The sequence below is a fragment of the Rhinopithecus bieti genome, unplaced genomic scaffold (genome assembly GCF_001698545.2).
Source record: "Rhinopithecus bieti isolate Rb0 unplaced genomic scaffold, ASM169854v2 scaffold_574, whole genome shotgun sequence".
NCBI classification, from domain to species: Eukaryota; Metazoa; Chordata; class Mammalia; order Primates; family Cercopithecidae; genus Rhinopithecus; species Rhinopithecus bieti.
This window is the reverse complement of record NW_016803605.1, coordinates 4,643,054-4,658,379: the sequence shown is the minus strand read 5'-3', so window position 1 is coordinate 4,658,379 and position 15,326 is coordinate 4,643,054. Positions and strand designations below refer to the sequence as shown.

The 15,326-nt window shown below is 47.6% G+C and overlaps 1 protein-coding gene across 1 annotated transcript in view; it reads left to right on the top strand.

Annotated features, from left to right (window-relative positions):
- Positions 1–719: 719 nt before the first annotated feature.
- Positions 720–15,326, top strand: part of DNAH10 (dynein axonemal heavy chain 10) — a 189,967-nt gene continuing 175,360 nt past the window's right edge. The window contains 5 exon segments of the mRNA XM_017888965.1: positions 720–1,031; positions 5,984–6,067; positions 10,294–10,394; positions 11,538–11,646; positions 12,849–12,964. Coding sequence (XP_017744454.1) covers positions 818–1,031; positions 5,984–6,067; positions 10,294–10,394; positions 11,538–11,646; positions 12,849–12,964 — 624 coding nt within the window. The 5' untranslated portion in view covers positions 720–817.

The window sequence follows — 15,326 nt, the reverse complement described above, 5'->3', positions numbered from 1 at the left end:
CCTGTTCTTTGATGGGAATATCTCAGAAGGCTGGGTAGGTTCTTAGGATTAGCCTAGTCATCTAGGCGCCCAACTCCTTGTGAGGGAAAAAGACAGTGAACAAGTTAGTACTTTGCTCCACAAATGCATGAAAGGACAAATTTGCATCTTCTATCAGTATTGAACTTCCTTTTGCTAATGACAAATAAATATATCTATATTTTTAAACGTGGGTGTTTCATTTTATTATGGTCTGGTTTGGCGAGAAAGCCAAAGAACCCTGCTCCTTCCCTGATTTCCTAGGCCACGAGGAACTCAGGAACTCGGCTTATTTCCTCCTCCGCTGGCCTTCGACCCACGTGGCTGAGGGCTGAGGCTGTATCATTCTATCTGGCCTCTAATCCCGCCTCTGCCACCGCCGACGTGCTGTGACCTTCGTCTAGCCACCTCTCTAGCCCCGGCTTCATCTGCGAGGTGGGCGGGCTGCTTGCAGACTGGGTCGGCGTGGGGTGGGGTCGCACCCTTGGCTGCAGCAACCCGGAGGGTCCCGCTCCGCATCCAGGGGCATGCGCGCTGCCGGGACCAGAGAGCAACCAGCCTACCTCGGCCGCCCGGGGGCCTGGTGCGCGCCTCTGAGATCTCGGGGCCCGGGCGCGGGCTGCGGCGCGCGGGTTCAGGAATCCAGGGGCCGGGCGCGGGGCACTGCAGGGCTTGCAGCCCCCAGCGCCGGCGCTGTCGGCTGGGCGGGCGGTGGCAGTTGCCGGGGCGCCCATTGCTAGGGCCGCCGTTGCCACGGACGCCCGTCCTGTGCCCCGCTCCCTCTGCCCTGCGCAGCGCCATGGACGACCTGCGGGTGCTGTGGATGCGCGACCGCGTGTATGCGGCTTTCGGCATCACCGACCCCCAGCTTTTCGAGGACCTCCTCAACCGCGACGACGGCCAGGGCGAGGACCTCATCCTGCACTTCCTCAACCAGACAAGCGAGGAGGAGGGCCCCTCGGCGCTCTTCATCTACCGCACCATGGTGCCGGAGGAGGTGGAGGTGGAGATTGGTGAGCCTCGACGCGCCGCTCCCTTCCCCGGGCTTCCCTCCTGCCCTCCCCGGCCTCTCCGACGGTTGTGGGGGCTGCTAGAGCCTGCCCATCGCCCGGCCCGGGCCTCAGGTGCTGTCCACAAAGCCTGCCGCCCGCCACGTGCAGGCCCCGGGCGAACCCAGCAATCACAGACGTCCCTGCCCTCCTGGGCCCGCAGCCCACTTGAAAGTCAGACCTTGATTGAAAAATCACAGCAAACACTGACTTAGCCCTCACCCCGTACCAGGTGCGGTTCCAACGCTTGTATCAACTCCTTAACCCTACGAGGCGGGTGTGTGCTCATCCCCATTTTGCAGATGAGCAAACTGGCACGGAGGGGGTTAAGTAACCTGCCCAAGGCCCACAGGCAGTCAAGAGCCACTGTGCAATAATCCAAACGGCTGGGTAGAGCCATGCCCAGGTGTGGCAGGGGCCCAGCTCACTGTCACTCTCCTTGACGGTCGCAGGGTCTCATGGAGGGTCCGAAGAGCACCCCTTTCTACTTCTGAAGGCTCCTCATATCCTGAAAAGTAAAGTAACGCTAAGACAAAGTTTTTAAAAACTACAGTAGACTTTAAATGTTTATGTTGAACAAATTAGCATCGCAAATACAAAAAGACAGTGACCAGGGTCCCAGAACCCTCTGTGGAGGCGGATTCCCAGCCCCACCTACTCTCTGATAGGCCCAGGGACACTGAGAGGGCAGCGAGGGGCCAGCGCCGGTGAGAGGAGGAGGCAGGACAACTCTCTTCAGAAACAGCCGGGAGACAGGGACCTGGAAAGCTGCCTCCTCACAGGAGCACCAGCCGGAGCACAGCCGCCGGGACCTCCTGCCTGGCTATCTAGTTTCCTGGGCTACTTTTCCAGCCCCTTACGGACTTGGGGATCCCTTGCAGGGCCTCTCACTGGGTTCGGGCGACAGGGCCGGCAGACCTTGGATTTTTTTTAAAGGTACCAGGTACACCCATTTATTTTATTTTATTTTTAAATTTTCTTTCTTTCCTCCCTTCCCTCCCTTCCCTTCCCTTCCCTCCCTCCCTCCCTTCCTTCCTTCCTTCTTTCCTTTTTTTTTTTTTGAGATAGGGTCTCACTCTGTCACCCAGGCTGGAGTGCAGAGGTGCGATCTTGGCTCACGGCAACCTCTGCCTCCAGGGCTCAAGTAATTCTCCCACCTCAGCCTCCTGAGTAGCTGGGACTACAGGTATGCGTCACCACGCTTGGCTAATTTTTATATTTTTGGTAGAGACAGGTTTCACCATGTTGCCCAGGGTGGTCTCGAACTACTGAGGTCAAGTGATCCTCCTGCCTTGGCCTCCCAAAGTGCTGAGATTCCAGGTGTGAGCCACCTGGCACCCAGCCCTTTTTTTTTTTTTTTTTTTTTTTTTTTGAGACAGAGTCTAGCTCTGTGGCCAAGGCTGGAGTGCAGTGGTACAATCTTGGCTCACTGCAACCTCCACCTCCCTGGTTCAAGCAGTTCTCCTGCCTCAGCCTCCCAAGTAGCTGGGACTACAGGTACCCACCACCATACCCGGCTAATTTTTGTATTTTTAGTAGAGACAGGGTTTCACCAGGTTGGCTGGGCTGGTCTCGAACTCCTGACCTAAGGTGATCTGCCCACTTCGGCCTCCCAAAGTGCTGGGATTACAGGTGTGAACCATCACACTTTGCCATCTTCATTTATTTTAAATATTCATTATTTGCTTGCACAAAATAAAACGTCTTCATCATAAATCCAAAACCATAAATAAACGACAATAACAAATCCCTAGTGCATCTGGAGAGAGGACCGTATGATCACCTTTTGGAACTTAACCTTCCAGCCTATTATTTTTTCTCCCTGGCAGACCTTTGGACCTGGACATTAGATTATAACTGGACCTCGGATGTATGCAGTTCCACTGGCACCAAGTGAAATTACGGAAGCCAAAAACACACTCGCAGGATTGATCATTTAACATGTACCACCATTGCAGGAACTTGGGTTTCGTATACATTTAAAAAAATTGGCCGGGCGCAGTGGCTTATGCCTGTAATCCCAGCACTTTGGGAGGCCGAGGTGGGCGGATCACGAGGTCAGGAGATCGAGATCATCCTGGCTAACACGGTGAAACCCCATATCTACTAAAAATACAAAAAATTAGCCAGACGTGGTGGCGGGCGCCTGTAGTCCCAGCTACTCGGGAGGCTGAGGCAGGAGAACGGCCTGAACCCAGGAGGTGGAGCTTGCAGTGAGCTGAGATTGTGCCACTGCACTCCAGCCTGGGCGACAGAGTGAGACTCTGTCTCAAAAAAAAAAAAAAAAAAAAAAAATTTAAAAAAAAACCCTAAAACAATGGATGTGACTTGGATTTCTTACAGAAGCCCTCCAAGGGCCTCTGTTAACGGTGGGCTGGCTGTTGTCTGCTGTGTTCACTAGCACGTGTTTAGCTCACATGTCATCCTGTGTGGAAGCAGAGTTCAGTCTCACCTCAGAGGGTCCCCCTGGTTAATTCCTGGACCCTCCAAAGGGAGCTCAGAACTCTCCTACCCCTGCTACCTGACCCGTTTCTGGGCTCTGTCCCTGGTCTTCCCTTCCATTCCCATCTCTTCTCCACTGTCACCTCATGGTGAAAAGCTGATGGATTCCTTGCCGGAGATGCTGTCTCTGGAAACTCTCCAAGCTGCGGATTCTGGAGGTGCCAGATGGTGTCGGGTGTTGGGGGTTCTGGCCAGGTGGGGAGAAGAGACCTTATCCCCAGCTCCACACGCCGTCACTCACTCTCTGCTTGTTAAACCTACAGGCTCATATTAAACCCTTAAACAGTTTCCCTAGATTATTTTTGGGGAACAGGTGGTTCTAGTCTGTTCAGAGGACCTGCAGAGAGCCCAGTGTGTCCCTTCTTTCCTTTTTTTTCCCTCCTCTTTCTGCCCCTCCCCTGGTCAAGATTTCTCTCTGCTCTTGGTTAAAAATGATAGGAATGGAGACAATCAGATACTGGGGCAGGTGGTGGTGAGAAAGGTGAGGTGTCCTTCCGGGCAGCGGATACCCAAGATACTGATCCAGTAGGTACTTGTGTTCCTTCTGGAAAAAACAAAATGGCATCATACTGTACATATCATTTAGTAACTTCCTTACATTTAAAGGAATTTCACAAATATTGCCAGACACATGTTCTCTTAAAAATTCACAGAACATAGAATTACCTCTAAAAAGAAAAAGCGACTCTTCTCCATCCCTTAAGCCCCAGTCCTGCTCCTATTCCTACAGGGTAACCACCATCATTAGTCTGGTGTGTTTCTGGTTGTCTCTTTTGTCAGATTATCAGTCAATCAATCAATCAATCATCTACCAACCGACTGATCTGTCTTCCTACCTTCCTATACATCTATCTATCTATCTCCTGTCTACCTACTTAATTACCTATACATCTATCTCTCTCTATTATCTGTCTACCAACTGACCAATGTATCTGTGTATCTATCTACCTATCATTCACCTATCATCTATCTATCCATCTATCAATTATCTACCGATTTATCTACCTACCTACCTATACATCTTCTTCTATCTATACATCTAATCTACCTATTTATCTATCTATCCATCTGTCTATCTCTGTCTAGGCATAAGGTTAGGGCTGTTGAGATCAATTAATCAGCCTACCTACCTTCCTACCTACTTATCATCTATATCTGTCTATCCTTGTTCTATCTACAATTTATATTTCTCTCTATAATGATAATATATGGATATATAGAGTTCCTAAAACTATAAATATCATACTATATATACACATTATTTTGTGACCTCTCCCTCCACCACTTGTCTTGGTTATTTTTTCATGTCAATACCTACAGTTCTAACTAACGATAGATTTTAAATACATAGATATACCATATTCTACTCATCCATTATCTAATTAATAGACACTTAGCTTTTCAGAGTATTCATTCTACAAACAATGGAACAACGTCCGTCTATCCTTGCATACTTTGTGTATTTCTGGAGGATAGATTTAGAAAAATGAAATGCATCTGTAACAAGTATGGTCTTTTACAATTTGAGTAGGTCCTGTTGGTCCACAGCCAGTGGTGGTGGATGAGACGCCTGTTTGCCAACAGCCTCCCCGACATTCAATATTGGCCATTTTTTAGATTTTTGCCAATTCCATAGAAGAAAAGTAGATGCACTTCCTTACTCTAATTTATGTAAATGTTAGTGTAGTTGAGCCTCTTTTTTTCTCCCTTCAGTTTTTTCTTTTCTTTTCTTTTTTTTTTTTTGAGACAGAGCCTCACTGTATCTCTCAGGCTGGAGTGCAGTGGCATGATCTCGGCTCACTGCAACCTCCACCTCTTGGGCTCAAGTGATTCTCCTGCCTCAGCCTCCTGAGTAGCTGGGATTACAGGCACGTGCCACCACACCCAGCTAATTTTTTTGTATTTTTAATAGAAGATGGGGTTTCACCATGTTGACCAGGCTGGTCTCGAGCTCCCGATCTCAAGTGATCCACCCATCTCAGCCTCCCAAAGTGCTGGGATTACAGGCATGAGCCACTGTGCCTGGCCTCCTTCAGTTTTTAAATTGTGGTAACATACACATGACCTGCAATTTACATCTCAACAATTTTGAAATGTACAGTTTAGGGTGTTAAATACATTCATAGTGTTGTGCACCCAGGAGCCTCTTTCTTATGCTTCTTGGTTGTTTGTATTTCTTCTGGGCTGGTAGTAACTCTGATCATTTCTGTATCCTTCGTCTCTTGGCAGAATTTACGCAAACCTCCTTGGCTGTCACTGAAAGCTGGCTCCAGTAAGGAATACTGCTGTAACATAACGAGTCTCCTGTGGGCCGCATCCCAACCCCTTGGCTCCACAGAAAGCAAATATATCAGGTGTTTCGTGCAGAGAACAATTACGTTTTATATTTTCTTCCCATTTATGTGGCCATAAAGATGAGATACCTGTCCTGTCTGCAGAGGAAAAAGAGGAAGAAGAGATTTATTCTCAAAAAGTGGAGTCCGTGGATAAAGGACGAGGTGTGGAGTTGGGAGGGGTCATGGGAGGGTGGAACTGAAAAAGCCCCTCCCCTCTTGGCAGCGGGAGTAGGGTACTGCCTGCCATGCCAGAATCAGCTTTTACTTTCACTGGGTATGAAGCACAAAGAGGAAGTGCTGGGTCATGCATAAACACATGTAGTAGTTTCCCATGGCTGCTGTCACAAGTGACCACAGACTGGGTGGCTGAAAAAAACACAGATGTATTCTCAAAGCTCTGGAGGCCAGAACTCCAAAATCAAGGTGCTGGCAGGGCTGCGCTCTCTCTGCGGGACCAAGGGGAGGATCCTTCCCGGCCTCCTCACTGCAGTCTGGAGGGCAGGGTGTCCTCGGCCTGCAGCATCATCACTCCAGTCTCTGCATCCATCATCACTCCAGTCTCTGCATCCATCATCACATGGCCTTGTCTCCTCTGTGTCTGTCTTCTCCGTGTGTCCTCTCCCCTTATTCTTCTTCTTTTTTTTTTTTTTTTGAGACAGAGTCTCGCTCTTGTCACCCAAGCTGGAGTGCGATGGCGTGATCTCAGCTCACTGCAACCTCCGCCTCCAGGGTTCAAGTGATTCTTCTGCCTCAGCCTCCCAAGTAGCTGGGACTACAGGCACCCACCACCACGCCCAGCTAATTTTTGTATTTTTAGTAAAGATGGGGTTTCACCATCTTGGCCAGGCTGGCCTTGAACTCTGGACCTCAGGTGATCCGCCCTCTTCGGCCTTCCAAAGTGCTGGGATTACAGGCGTGAACCACCGTGCCCAGCCGTCCTCTCTCCTTATACAGGCACCAGTCACCTTGGATTTTGGGCCCACTCTAATCCATATCACCTCGTCTTTACTAATTACATCTGCAAAGACCCTGTTTCCAAACGAGGTCACCTCTTGAGGACATGCATTGTGGGGGACACTCTTCAACTGAGTGTAGTATGTACCATACAAACGCTCACACCGGCAGTATCTCAGCTTGGCAAACACATGCTTTGTACTCTGTTTTGTAGAGTAGGCTTCCCACTATGCAAACTGCAGATGCCATTTTCTTAGGAGACTCTTCAAGGCACGGTGCTTTTCATTTATTTATTTATTTTTGAGACAGGACCTCACTTTGTTGCCCAGGCTGGAGTGATACAGTCATAGCTCACTTCAGCCTCTAACTTCTAGGCTCCAGCAATCCTCCTGACTCAGGCTCCTGAGGAGCTGGGACTATAGAGGTACACCAACATGCCTGATGACATTTTGATTTTTTGTAGAGATGGGGTCTTGCTATGTTGCCAGGCTGGTCTCGAACTCCTGGGCTCAAGCAATCCTCCCACCTCAACCTTCCAAAGTGTTCGGGTTATAGGCATGAGTCACTGCTCTGGGCCAAGAATTTATTTATTTATTTTTTTGAGATGGAGTCTCGCTCTGTCGCCCAGGCTGGAGTGCAGTGGCCGGATCTCAGCTCTCTGCAAGCTCTGCCTCCCGAGTTTACGCCATTCTCCTGCCTCAGCCTCCCGAGTAGCTGGGACTATAGGCACCTGCCACCTCGCCCGGCTAGTTTTTTGTATTTTTTAGTAGAGATGGGGTTTCACCAGGTTAGCCAGGATGGTCTCGATCTCCTGACCTCGTGATCCGCCCGTCTCGGCCTCCCAAAGTGCTGATATTACAGGCTTGAGCCGCCGCGCCTGGCCAAGAATTTATTTTTAACCAAATTGTAATCCCCTCAAGTAGCAAAGATTGTGGAGAGGGAACTACAAGTTAGAAATAAAAGATAGTCTGAATAAGGCTTGTTTTAAGTGGGTTTTTGGTTTTTTTTGTAGACGAAGTCTTGCTCTGTCACCTAGGCTGGAGTGTAGTGGTGCAATATCTGCTCACTGCAACCTCTGCCTGCTGGATTTGAGCAATTCCCCTGCCTCAGCCTCCCGAGTAGCTGGGACTACAGGCACCCACCACCACGCCCGGCTAATTTTTGTATTTTTAGTAGAGATGGGGTTTCACCGTGTTGGCCAGGCTGCTCTCAAACTCCTGACCTCAGGTGATCTACCCACTTTGGCCTCCCAAAGTGCTAGGATTACAGGCGTGAGCCACCACGCCCGGCTTAAAGTGGGTTTTGATAAGGCAGATGGCAGTTCTGGATTCCACCACAGTGTCTGCTGAGGCCTCCTAGGAACGCACTCTCAGCTTCTGAGCCCAGTGCATCCAGGAAGAGGACAGGCTTGGGTGGGAAGAGGCTGTTTAGGTGGGAAGGTCGGGGAAGCCCTTTCCCACAAAGTAAATTAACATTATTATATGTTTTCTTCTTTTCTTTTTATGGTAGTAAAATGGATGTAACATAAAACTTACTTTTTTTTTTTTTTTTTTTTTTTTTTTTTACCATTTCTAGGTGGCATTAAGTACATTCATAAGTGTATTTTCCTTTTTAAAGATGGGGCCTTGCTCTGTTGCCCAGGCTGGAGTGCCGTGGTGTGATCATAGCACCCTGTAGCCTTGAACTCTTGGGCTCAAGCGATCCTCCTGCCTCAGCCTTCCAAGTAGCTGGGACTACAGAGGTGTGCCACCATGCCTGGCTAAGTTTTTTGTGTTTTTTTTTTTAACTTTAATTTTTTGGCCTGTTATGGTGGCTCACGCCTATAATCCCAGGACTTAGGGAGGCCAAGGCAGGAGGATCACTTGAGGTAAGGAATTCGAGAGTAGCCCGGTCAACATGATGAAACCCGTCTCTCTCTACTAAAAACACAAAAATTAGCCAGGCGTGGTGGCACATACCTATAATCCCAGCTACTTGGGAGGCTGAGGCAGGAGAATCACTTGAACTTGGAAGACGGAGTTTGCAGTCAGCCAAGATCACGCCACTGCACTCCAGCCTGGGTGACATAGTGAGATCCATCTCAAAATGTTTTTTTTTTTTTTTTAGAGACGAGGTTTCACTACATTGCCCAGGCTGGTTTCAAACTCCCGGCCTCAAATGATCTTCTAGCCTGTGGCTGGGATTACCGGCGTGCACCACCATGCCTGGATAACATTTTGATTTTTTGTAGAGATTAGCGACCACTCTAATGCTGTTAGAGAATTAGCAATGAACTACAGGCTATTTATGGCATGGCACCTGCTCCTAAGTGTGATTTTTTTTTTTTTTTTTTTTTTTTTTTTTTTACTGTAGTCTATTGCTAGTTCTCTAATAATGTTGCTACTGCTGTCTATAGACTATTCCTCTACCAACCACGGGGCCGATGCCTTTACCCGTGCTGTCATTCAGTCCTCCAGAATCTGGTTGGTAGATGTTACTGTCCCATTTTATGGATGAGAAAACTGACAGCAGAGAGGATTCAGCCCCCTCACACTGAGTTGACGCCAAAGCTGCAGTGACTTTGCAGTGCCTTTCAAAGTGAGAGTGAGGGAAACCTCCCAGGGAAAGCTCCTTTCTCTAATCAGCGGGCTTGTTGGATGTTCTGAGGGCTGAGACTTGGTGTCTGCTGAGGTTTCTGAATCTGCATCAATCAGAGTGGACTTGAGACAGATGCGTCATTTCATTTAGACTGTTTTTCTTCTCGTCCCTCACAAGTTTTGCATCTCATAGTGAAAAAGGAGTAAATGCTAACATGCTAGCTGTAATTCTTCTTTTTTTTGTTCTGAGATGGAGTCTTGCTCTGCCACCCAAGCTGCAGTGGCACAATCTTGGCTCACTGCAACCTCTACCTCCTGGCCTGAAGCGATTCTCTTGCCTCAGCCTCCCGAGTAGCTGGGATTACAGGCACACACCACCACGCCCGGCTAATTTTTGTATTTTTAGTAGAGACAGGGTGTTGCCATGTTGGCCAGGCTGGTCTCAAACTCCTGACATCAAGTGATCCACCCACTGCAGCTTCCCAAAGCGCTGGGATTATAGGTGTGAGCCACTGAACCTGGCCTGTAATTCTTATCTTTATGATAAATTCCCTTTTAAGTAAAAAACCTCAGAGAAGTCACAGGGTCACAGGGTGGACACTGTACCTGAGTGAATGCAGACACAAACATGTTAAATTTCTGATGGACACCCTGTCAAAAACGAAACACAATTCTTGTCAATTACAATGTGAGTCAAGGCCACAATCGGATTGATTGGAGCAGAAGGTATGCACAGGTATTTGATAACTTGCCTTTTGAATGAAATGCACTGGTGCACAAAATGCAAGGCTGCCCTTGATGGTAGGAAACCTAATTTTCGGATGCTTTTCTCTTACACTTTGATTGATGTTTTTGCAGCTAAGCATGCGTCACTGAGAACGGAATCTCTAGGCCAACCTGTAATCGACGTAGAGGATGAAGAAATGGACAAAGAGATTTCAGAAAATCTCCCTTCCAAAGTAAGCATGGCTCTTTGTCCTTGTTGGAGGGGTAATGGGGACCCCTGACGCCCTCTAAAATTCAAGGTAACTGACACAGCCCCATCCAAGGGATTTATCATGTTGGAATGGAGATTATAGGATCCCAAGGCCACCCTCAGATTCAGTGATTGGCTAGAAGGACTCACAGGACCCAGAAAATCTATTATATTCATAGTTATAGTTTATTACAGGGAAAGGATGCAAATTAGAATCAGTTAAAAAAAAAAAAGAAAAAAGAAAAAAAGGTACACAGGACAGTGACCAGAGGAAAACAGGCACAAGCTTCCATATGTTCCCTCCCAGTAGAGTTTCATGGACTGCACTTAATTCTCCTGGTAGCTGTGAGTGACAACATGCATGAAGCATTACCAACCAGAGAGGCTCACCTGAGCCTTGGTGTCTGGGGTTTTTACTGGGGATCAGTCACACAGTCATGGAGCATCCACGTGGCTGACCTTAGTTACTCAGCTTCCCTTCATCTCCAGCCCTCACCAACACCCTAGAGGTTGAACTGATGCTGTATGACTGGGGCCCCAGCAAACAAAAACAGGCATTCACCAAAATCATATTGTTCGCATATACCTTCAGGCATGGCCCAAGGCTGTAGGTACACAGAGACTCCCATATTAGGCAGGATATTCCAAAAGCTTGGAAGTTGTCACCCCAAGAGCCAAAGGCCAGTTCTGAAGACATTGGCATCTGTGGGGTTTGGACAACACAGGCCTGCTAAATGAACCCTGTTCTGTGAAAACCCCAAGGTTGGTGTTTAAGGCTAGGATGTAAGCATTCAGCCTGGTCTATGCTTACCAAAATCATGCTTCATTGCTTCATATATATGTCCCATCTGCAAAACAAAATTCAAGCTCCATCTGGACCTTTGCCAGGTCGGTTTGTTTAGGTGTTGCTGCACGGGTTGGTCAATAGAGGAGTCAGGCTGAGAGCTCAGTCTAGGTGAGTTTAGCCCCTGTCCTTAGCTGGTACCCACTGTGTGGCTGTGGCTGCATTGTCAGAACATGAGACCAGCCATTGTGTTGAGAGGAGAGCTTAGGTGTACTTGATATTAGGTTCTTTAGGTGAATGGATGTATCACAAGAATGAATGATTTTGTTCCCCATGTTTCAGAGAATTGTGAAGCACATTGTGGAAAAGATGCATCTCCACATGCTCTGTGCCCCTCTTCCCAAGGAGTTCCTGGACCAAAATGTGGTGTTTTTTCTCAGAAATACCAAAGGTACATTTCTGGCACGTGTATGCGTATGTGTGTTGAGGGGGTGTGGTTGTGCATGCACTTGTTCACTCTTTCTGTTTGTCTTTTTGTGGTTCTCTTTCACTTATGCCAAGCTCTCTTTCTTTTCCATACTGGGTTCTTATGTAGTCTTCTCAAAGCTAATTTCCAGTAAAGAAGTGTTAGATATAAAGAAATGTATTCAACCAATGATAGTGCATGTCTGCACATATTTGGAGAAGGTGTGAAGACTGAAACTTGTGAAATAATGGCTTCAGTGGGTATATTTGTTGTGTGTGTTTTGTTTCCCAGTTAGATCAAGGGAACAGTCCAAGTAACCTTTAAAATGTTTACCATGGTGATTGATTTTTGGTCAGGTAGAGTAAATACATATCAAATAAAACCTTGTTTGTTGGAAGGGTAGATGTTACCAAGTAGGTCTTTTCAAACAACCCATGACTCAAAAGATGCTTTGGCAATGAATTGAGGAAGACTTGCTGGGGAGTGAAGACAGGCAAAGCTAGTGCCCAAGCCAGTTTGGATGATTGTAACAAATTTCCATAGGCTGGGGGGCTTCACCAACAAACATCTATTTCTCACAGCTCTGGACGCTGGGAAGTCCAAATCAAGGTGCTGGCAGATCTGGCGTCTGGCGAGCGCCACTTCCTGGTTCACAGATGGCGCCTTCTCCTATCCTCCTATGGTGGAGAGCCAAGAGAGAGAAAGCAAGCTCTCCTGTCTCTTCCCATAGGGACACCAATCCCATCGTGAGACTCCACCCTCATGACCTAGTCACCTACCAAAGGCCCCACCTTCTAATGCCTTCGCCTTGGGGATTTAAGCTTCAACATGTGGATTTTGGGGTCATTCAGTCCATAGCAGCAAGGAATCCAGCCAACATTTCTAGACAACCCAAATAATTTCTGGTTTTGGCCAGTGTTAGATACTCCAACCAGATCAGCGAATGTGTGCAGCTCTTGTGTGCTGTTCATACTAATCCGTGAACCACAGTGCATCGGTATCCATTTCAGCTTCTCATGGGCCCTCAGATTTGTTTAAACACAAATAGGGGATATTCTGAATCTGTAACCAGAACATTCCTTATAGCAACTTGGGAAGAAGGAGAAGATTCCTGTTCTCTTGGAACTATTAACTGTTGGCTGCTTTCTCTCCCACTGACCTTACATTCTACACCCGTTTTTATTTAGAGGCAATCTCTGAAGCTACCGACATGAAGGAAGCTATGGAAATTATGCCGGAAACACTGGAGTATGGAATTATAAACGCTAATGTGCTCCATTTTCTGAAGGATATTATATGTCAGGTAAACATGGAGAAAGGAAGAAATTCTAGTATTTCTGAAGTTGAGGTCATGTGGTTTTTTTATTCCACAAATAAGTAGTGGGCAGCTCTTCTGTCTCAGGTGCTGTTATGGGCACTGAGGGTCAAGCGGTGGACAGGACAGTCAATGGCCCTGCTCTCTAGGAGCTTATGTAGGGGAAAGACATGGCACACAAGCACATCTATGAGAAAATACCAGGCGCTGACAAGAGGCGTGAGGAAAATAAACCCTGCTATGAGACAGAAATGGGCCATGCACACTGCATGTGTGTGCAGAGGGCATGGTGAGGAATGGTCTTGCTGAGGATGTGATGTCTAAGCTTTCTTTTTTATTTTTATTATTTTTTGAGACAGGGTCTCTCTGCTATCTAGTCTGGAGTGCAGTGGCACGATCACGGCTCACTGCAGCCTTAAACTCTCAAGCTGATCCTGCCTCAGCCTCCTGAGTGGCTGGGATTATAGGCATACCCTACCATGCCTGGCTCATTTTTGTACTTTTTGTAGAGACAGGGTCTCACCATGTTGTCCAGGCTGGTCTCCAACTCCTGGGCTCAAGCAATCTGCCCGCCTTGGCCTCCCAAAGTGCTGTGATTACAGGCATGAGCCACCATGCTTGGCCTGAGCTTTATAGACCAAAAAAATGAAAAACTCATCAGCAGGCCTTTTTCATGAATGATAAGTTATTAGGGAAATGCACTAGGGAAGGAAGGAGGAGGTGATATTGAACTGAGACCCAAATGAGGCCAAGGCATCAGACACGATAGGATGTGGAGGAAGAGCATGCTGGGCAGAGAGAACAGCAGGTGCAAAGGCCCTGAGGTAGGAGCAGCCTCTGCTTGGCTCAGTAGCAGGAGGATGGCCAGTGTGGCTGGAGGGAGGCTGGAAATGAAGGCAGGTTTAAGCAGGGGAACAACAGGATCTGGTTTGCATTTTACCTCTGGCTACTATGGGAAAACATATTGCTGGGGTGGAGGGGAAGGAAAAACCAAAGAGAAAGCCATGGAAGAGCCCAGGTGGAGGGCTGTATGAGTCCATTTTCATGCTGCTATAAAGAACAACCCGTAATTTATAAAGGAAAGAGGTTAAATTGAGTCACAGTTCTGCATGGCTGTGTAGGCCTCAGGAAACTTAAAATCATGGTGGAAGGGGAAGCAAACACATCCTTCTTCACATGATGACAGGAAGGAGAAGTGTTGAGCAAAGAGGGAAAAGCCCCTTATAAAACCATCAGATCTCATGAGAACTCACTCACTATCATGAGAACAGTGGCATGGAGGTAACCTCTCCCAGGATTCAATTACCTCCCACCAGGTCCCTCCCATGACACGTGGGGATTATGGGAACTACAATTCAAGATGAGATTTGGGTGGGGACATGGCCAAACCACATCAAGGGTGATGGTTATTTAGGCTTCAATCAGGGGAGGGAGGGAGAAGCAGACAGTGTGAGGAATGCCTTGAGGATCAGGCCATGGGACTTGTTGATGACCAGGATTTGGAGGCTTTGAAAAGTATCACAAGAATAGAGAGTACAAAAAATGACTCTTGGTCCCAGCACTTTAGGAGGGTGAGGCGGGAGGATTGCTTGAGACTAGGAGTTTGAGAACAGCCTGGGCAATGTAGCAAGACCCCATCTCTAAAAAAAAAAAATTTAAAACAGAATGACTCTTAGGATTTGGGTCTGAGAAACTGGGAGGATGGTGAAGTCATTACTGAGATGGAGGATGGGGAGAAACATATGGAGAGAAACTCAAGTGTTGTATTTTGCATGTTAAGCACAGGTGGCCTCTTAGACATTCAAGTCAAGGCGTGAAGCAGGACGTATGAGTCTGGAGCTCCACAGGGAACTCAGGGCATCCGTCTAGCAAATATTCATTGAGCACCTACTGTATTTCATAGCAATGAACAACTGAGACAAGGTCTCTGCCTCATGGAGCTTTCATTCTAGATGGGAAGATGTACATTAAGCAAGATCAATGAGAAAATATATAGTGTGTTAGATAGCAACAAGAGGTAGGGAGAAAAATGAAACCAGATAGGGAAGAAAAAGGAAACAAGGGGGATAGGAAAGTTGATAGGGAAAGGTGGGGCTTTTGCAATTTTAGATAGGGTGGCCAGGAAGACTTCACTGAGAAGATGTGGATAAAAAAGTCCAAACCAATGCAATATCCTCTTTTGCTTGGTCTATTGCAGTAGCCTCCAAAAAGTTCCCCCAGTTTCTGTTCTTACCCTCTACGCTACATTCTCCACATGCGCCAGAGTGATGCTTTAAAATATGGGCGTCGGCCGGGCGCAGTGGCTCAAGCCTGTAATCCCAGCACTTTGGGAGGCCGAGACGGGCGGATC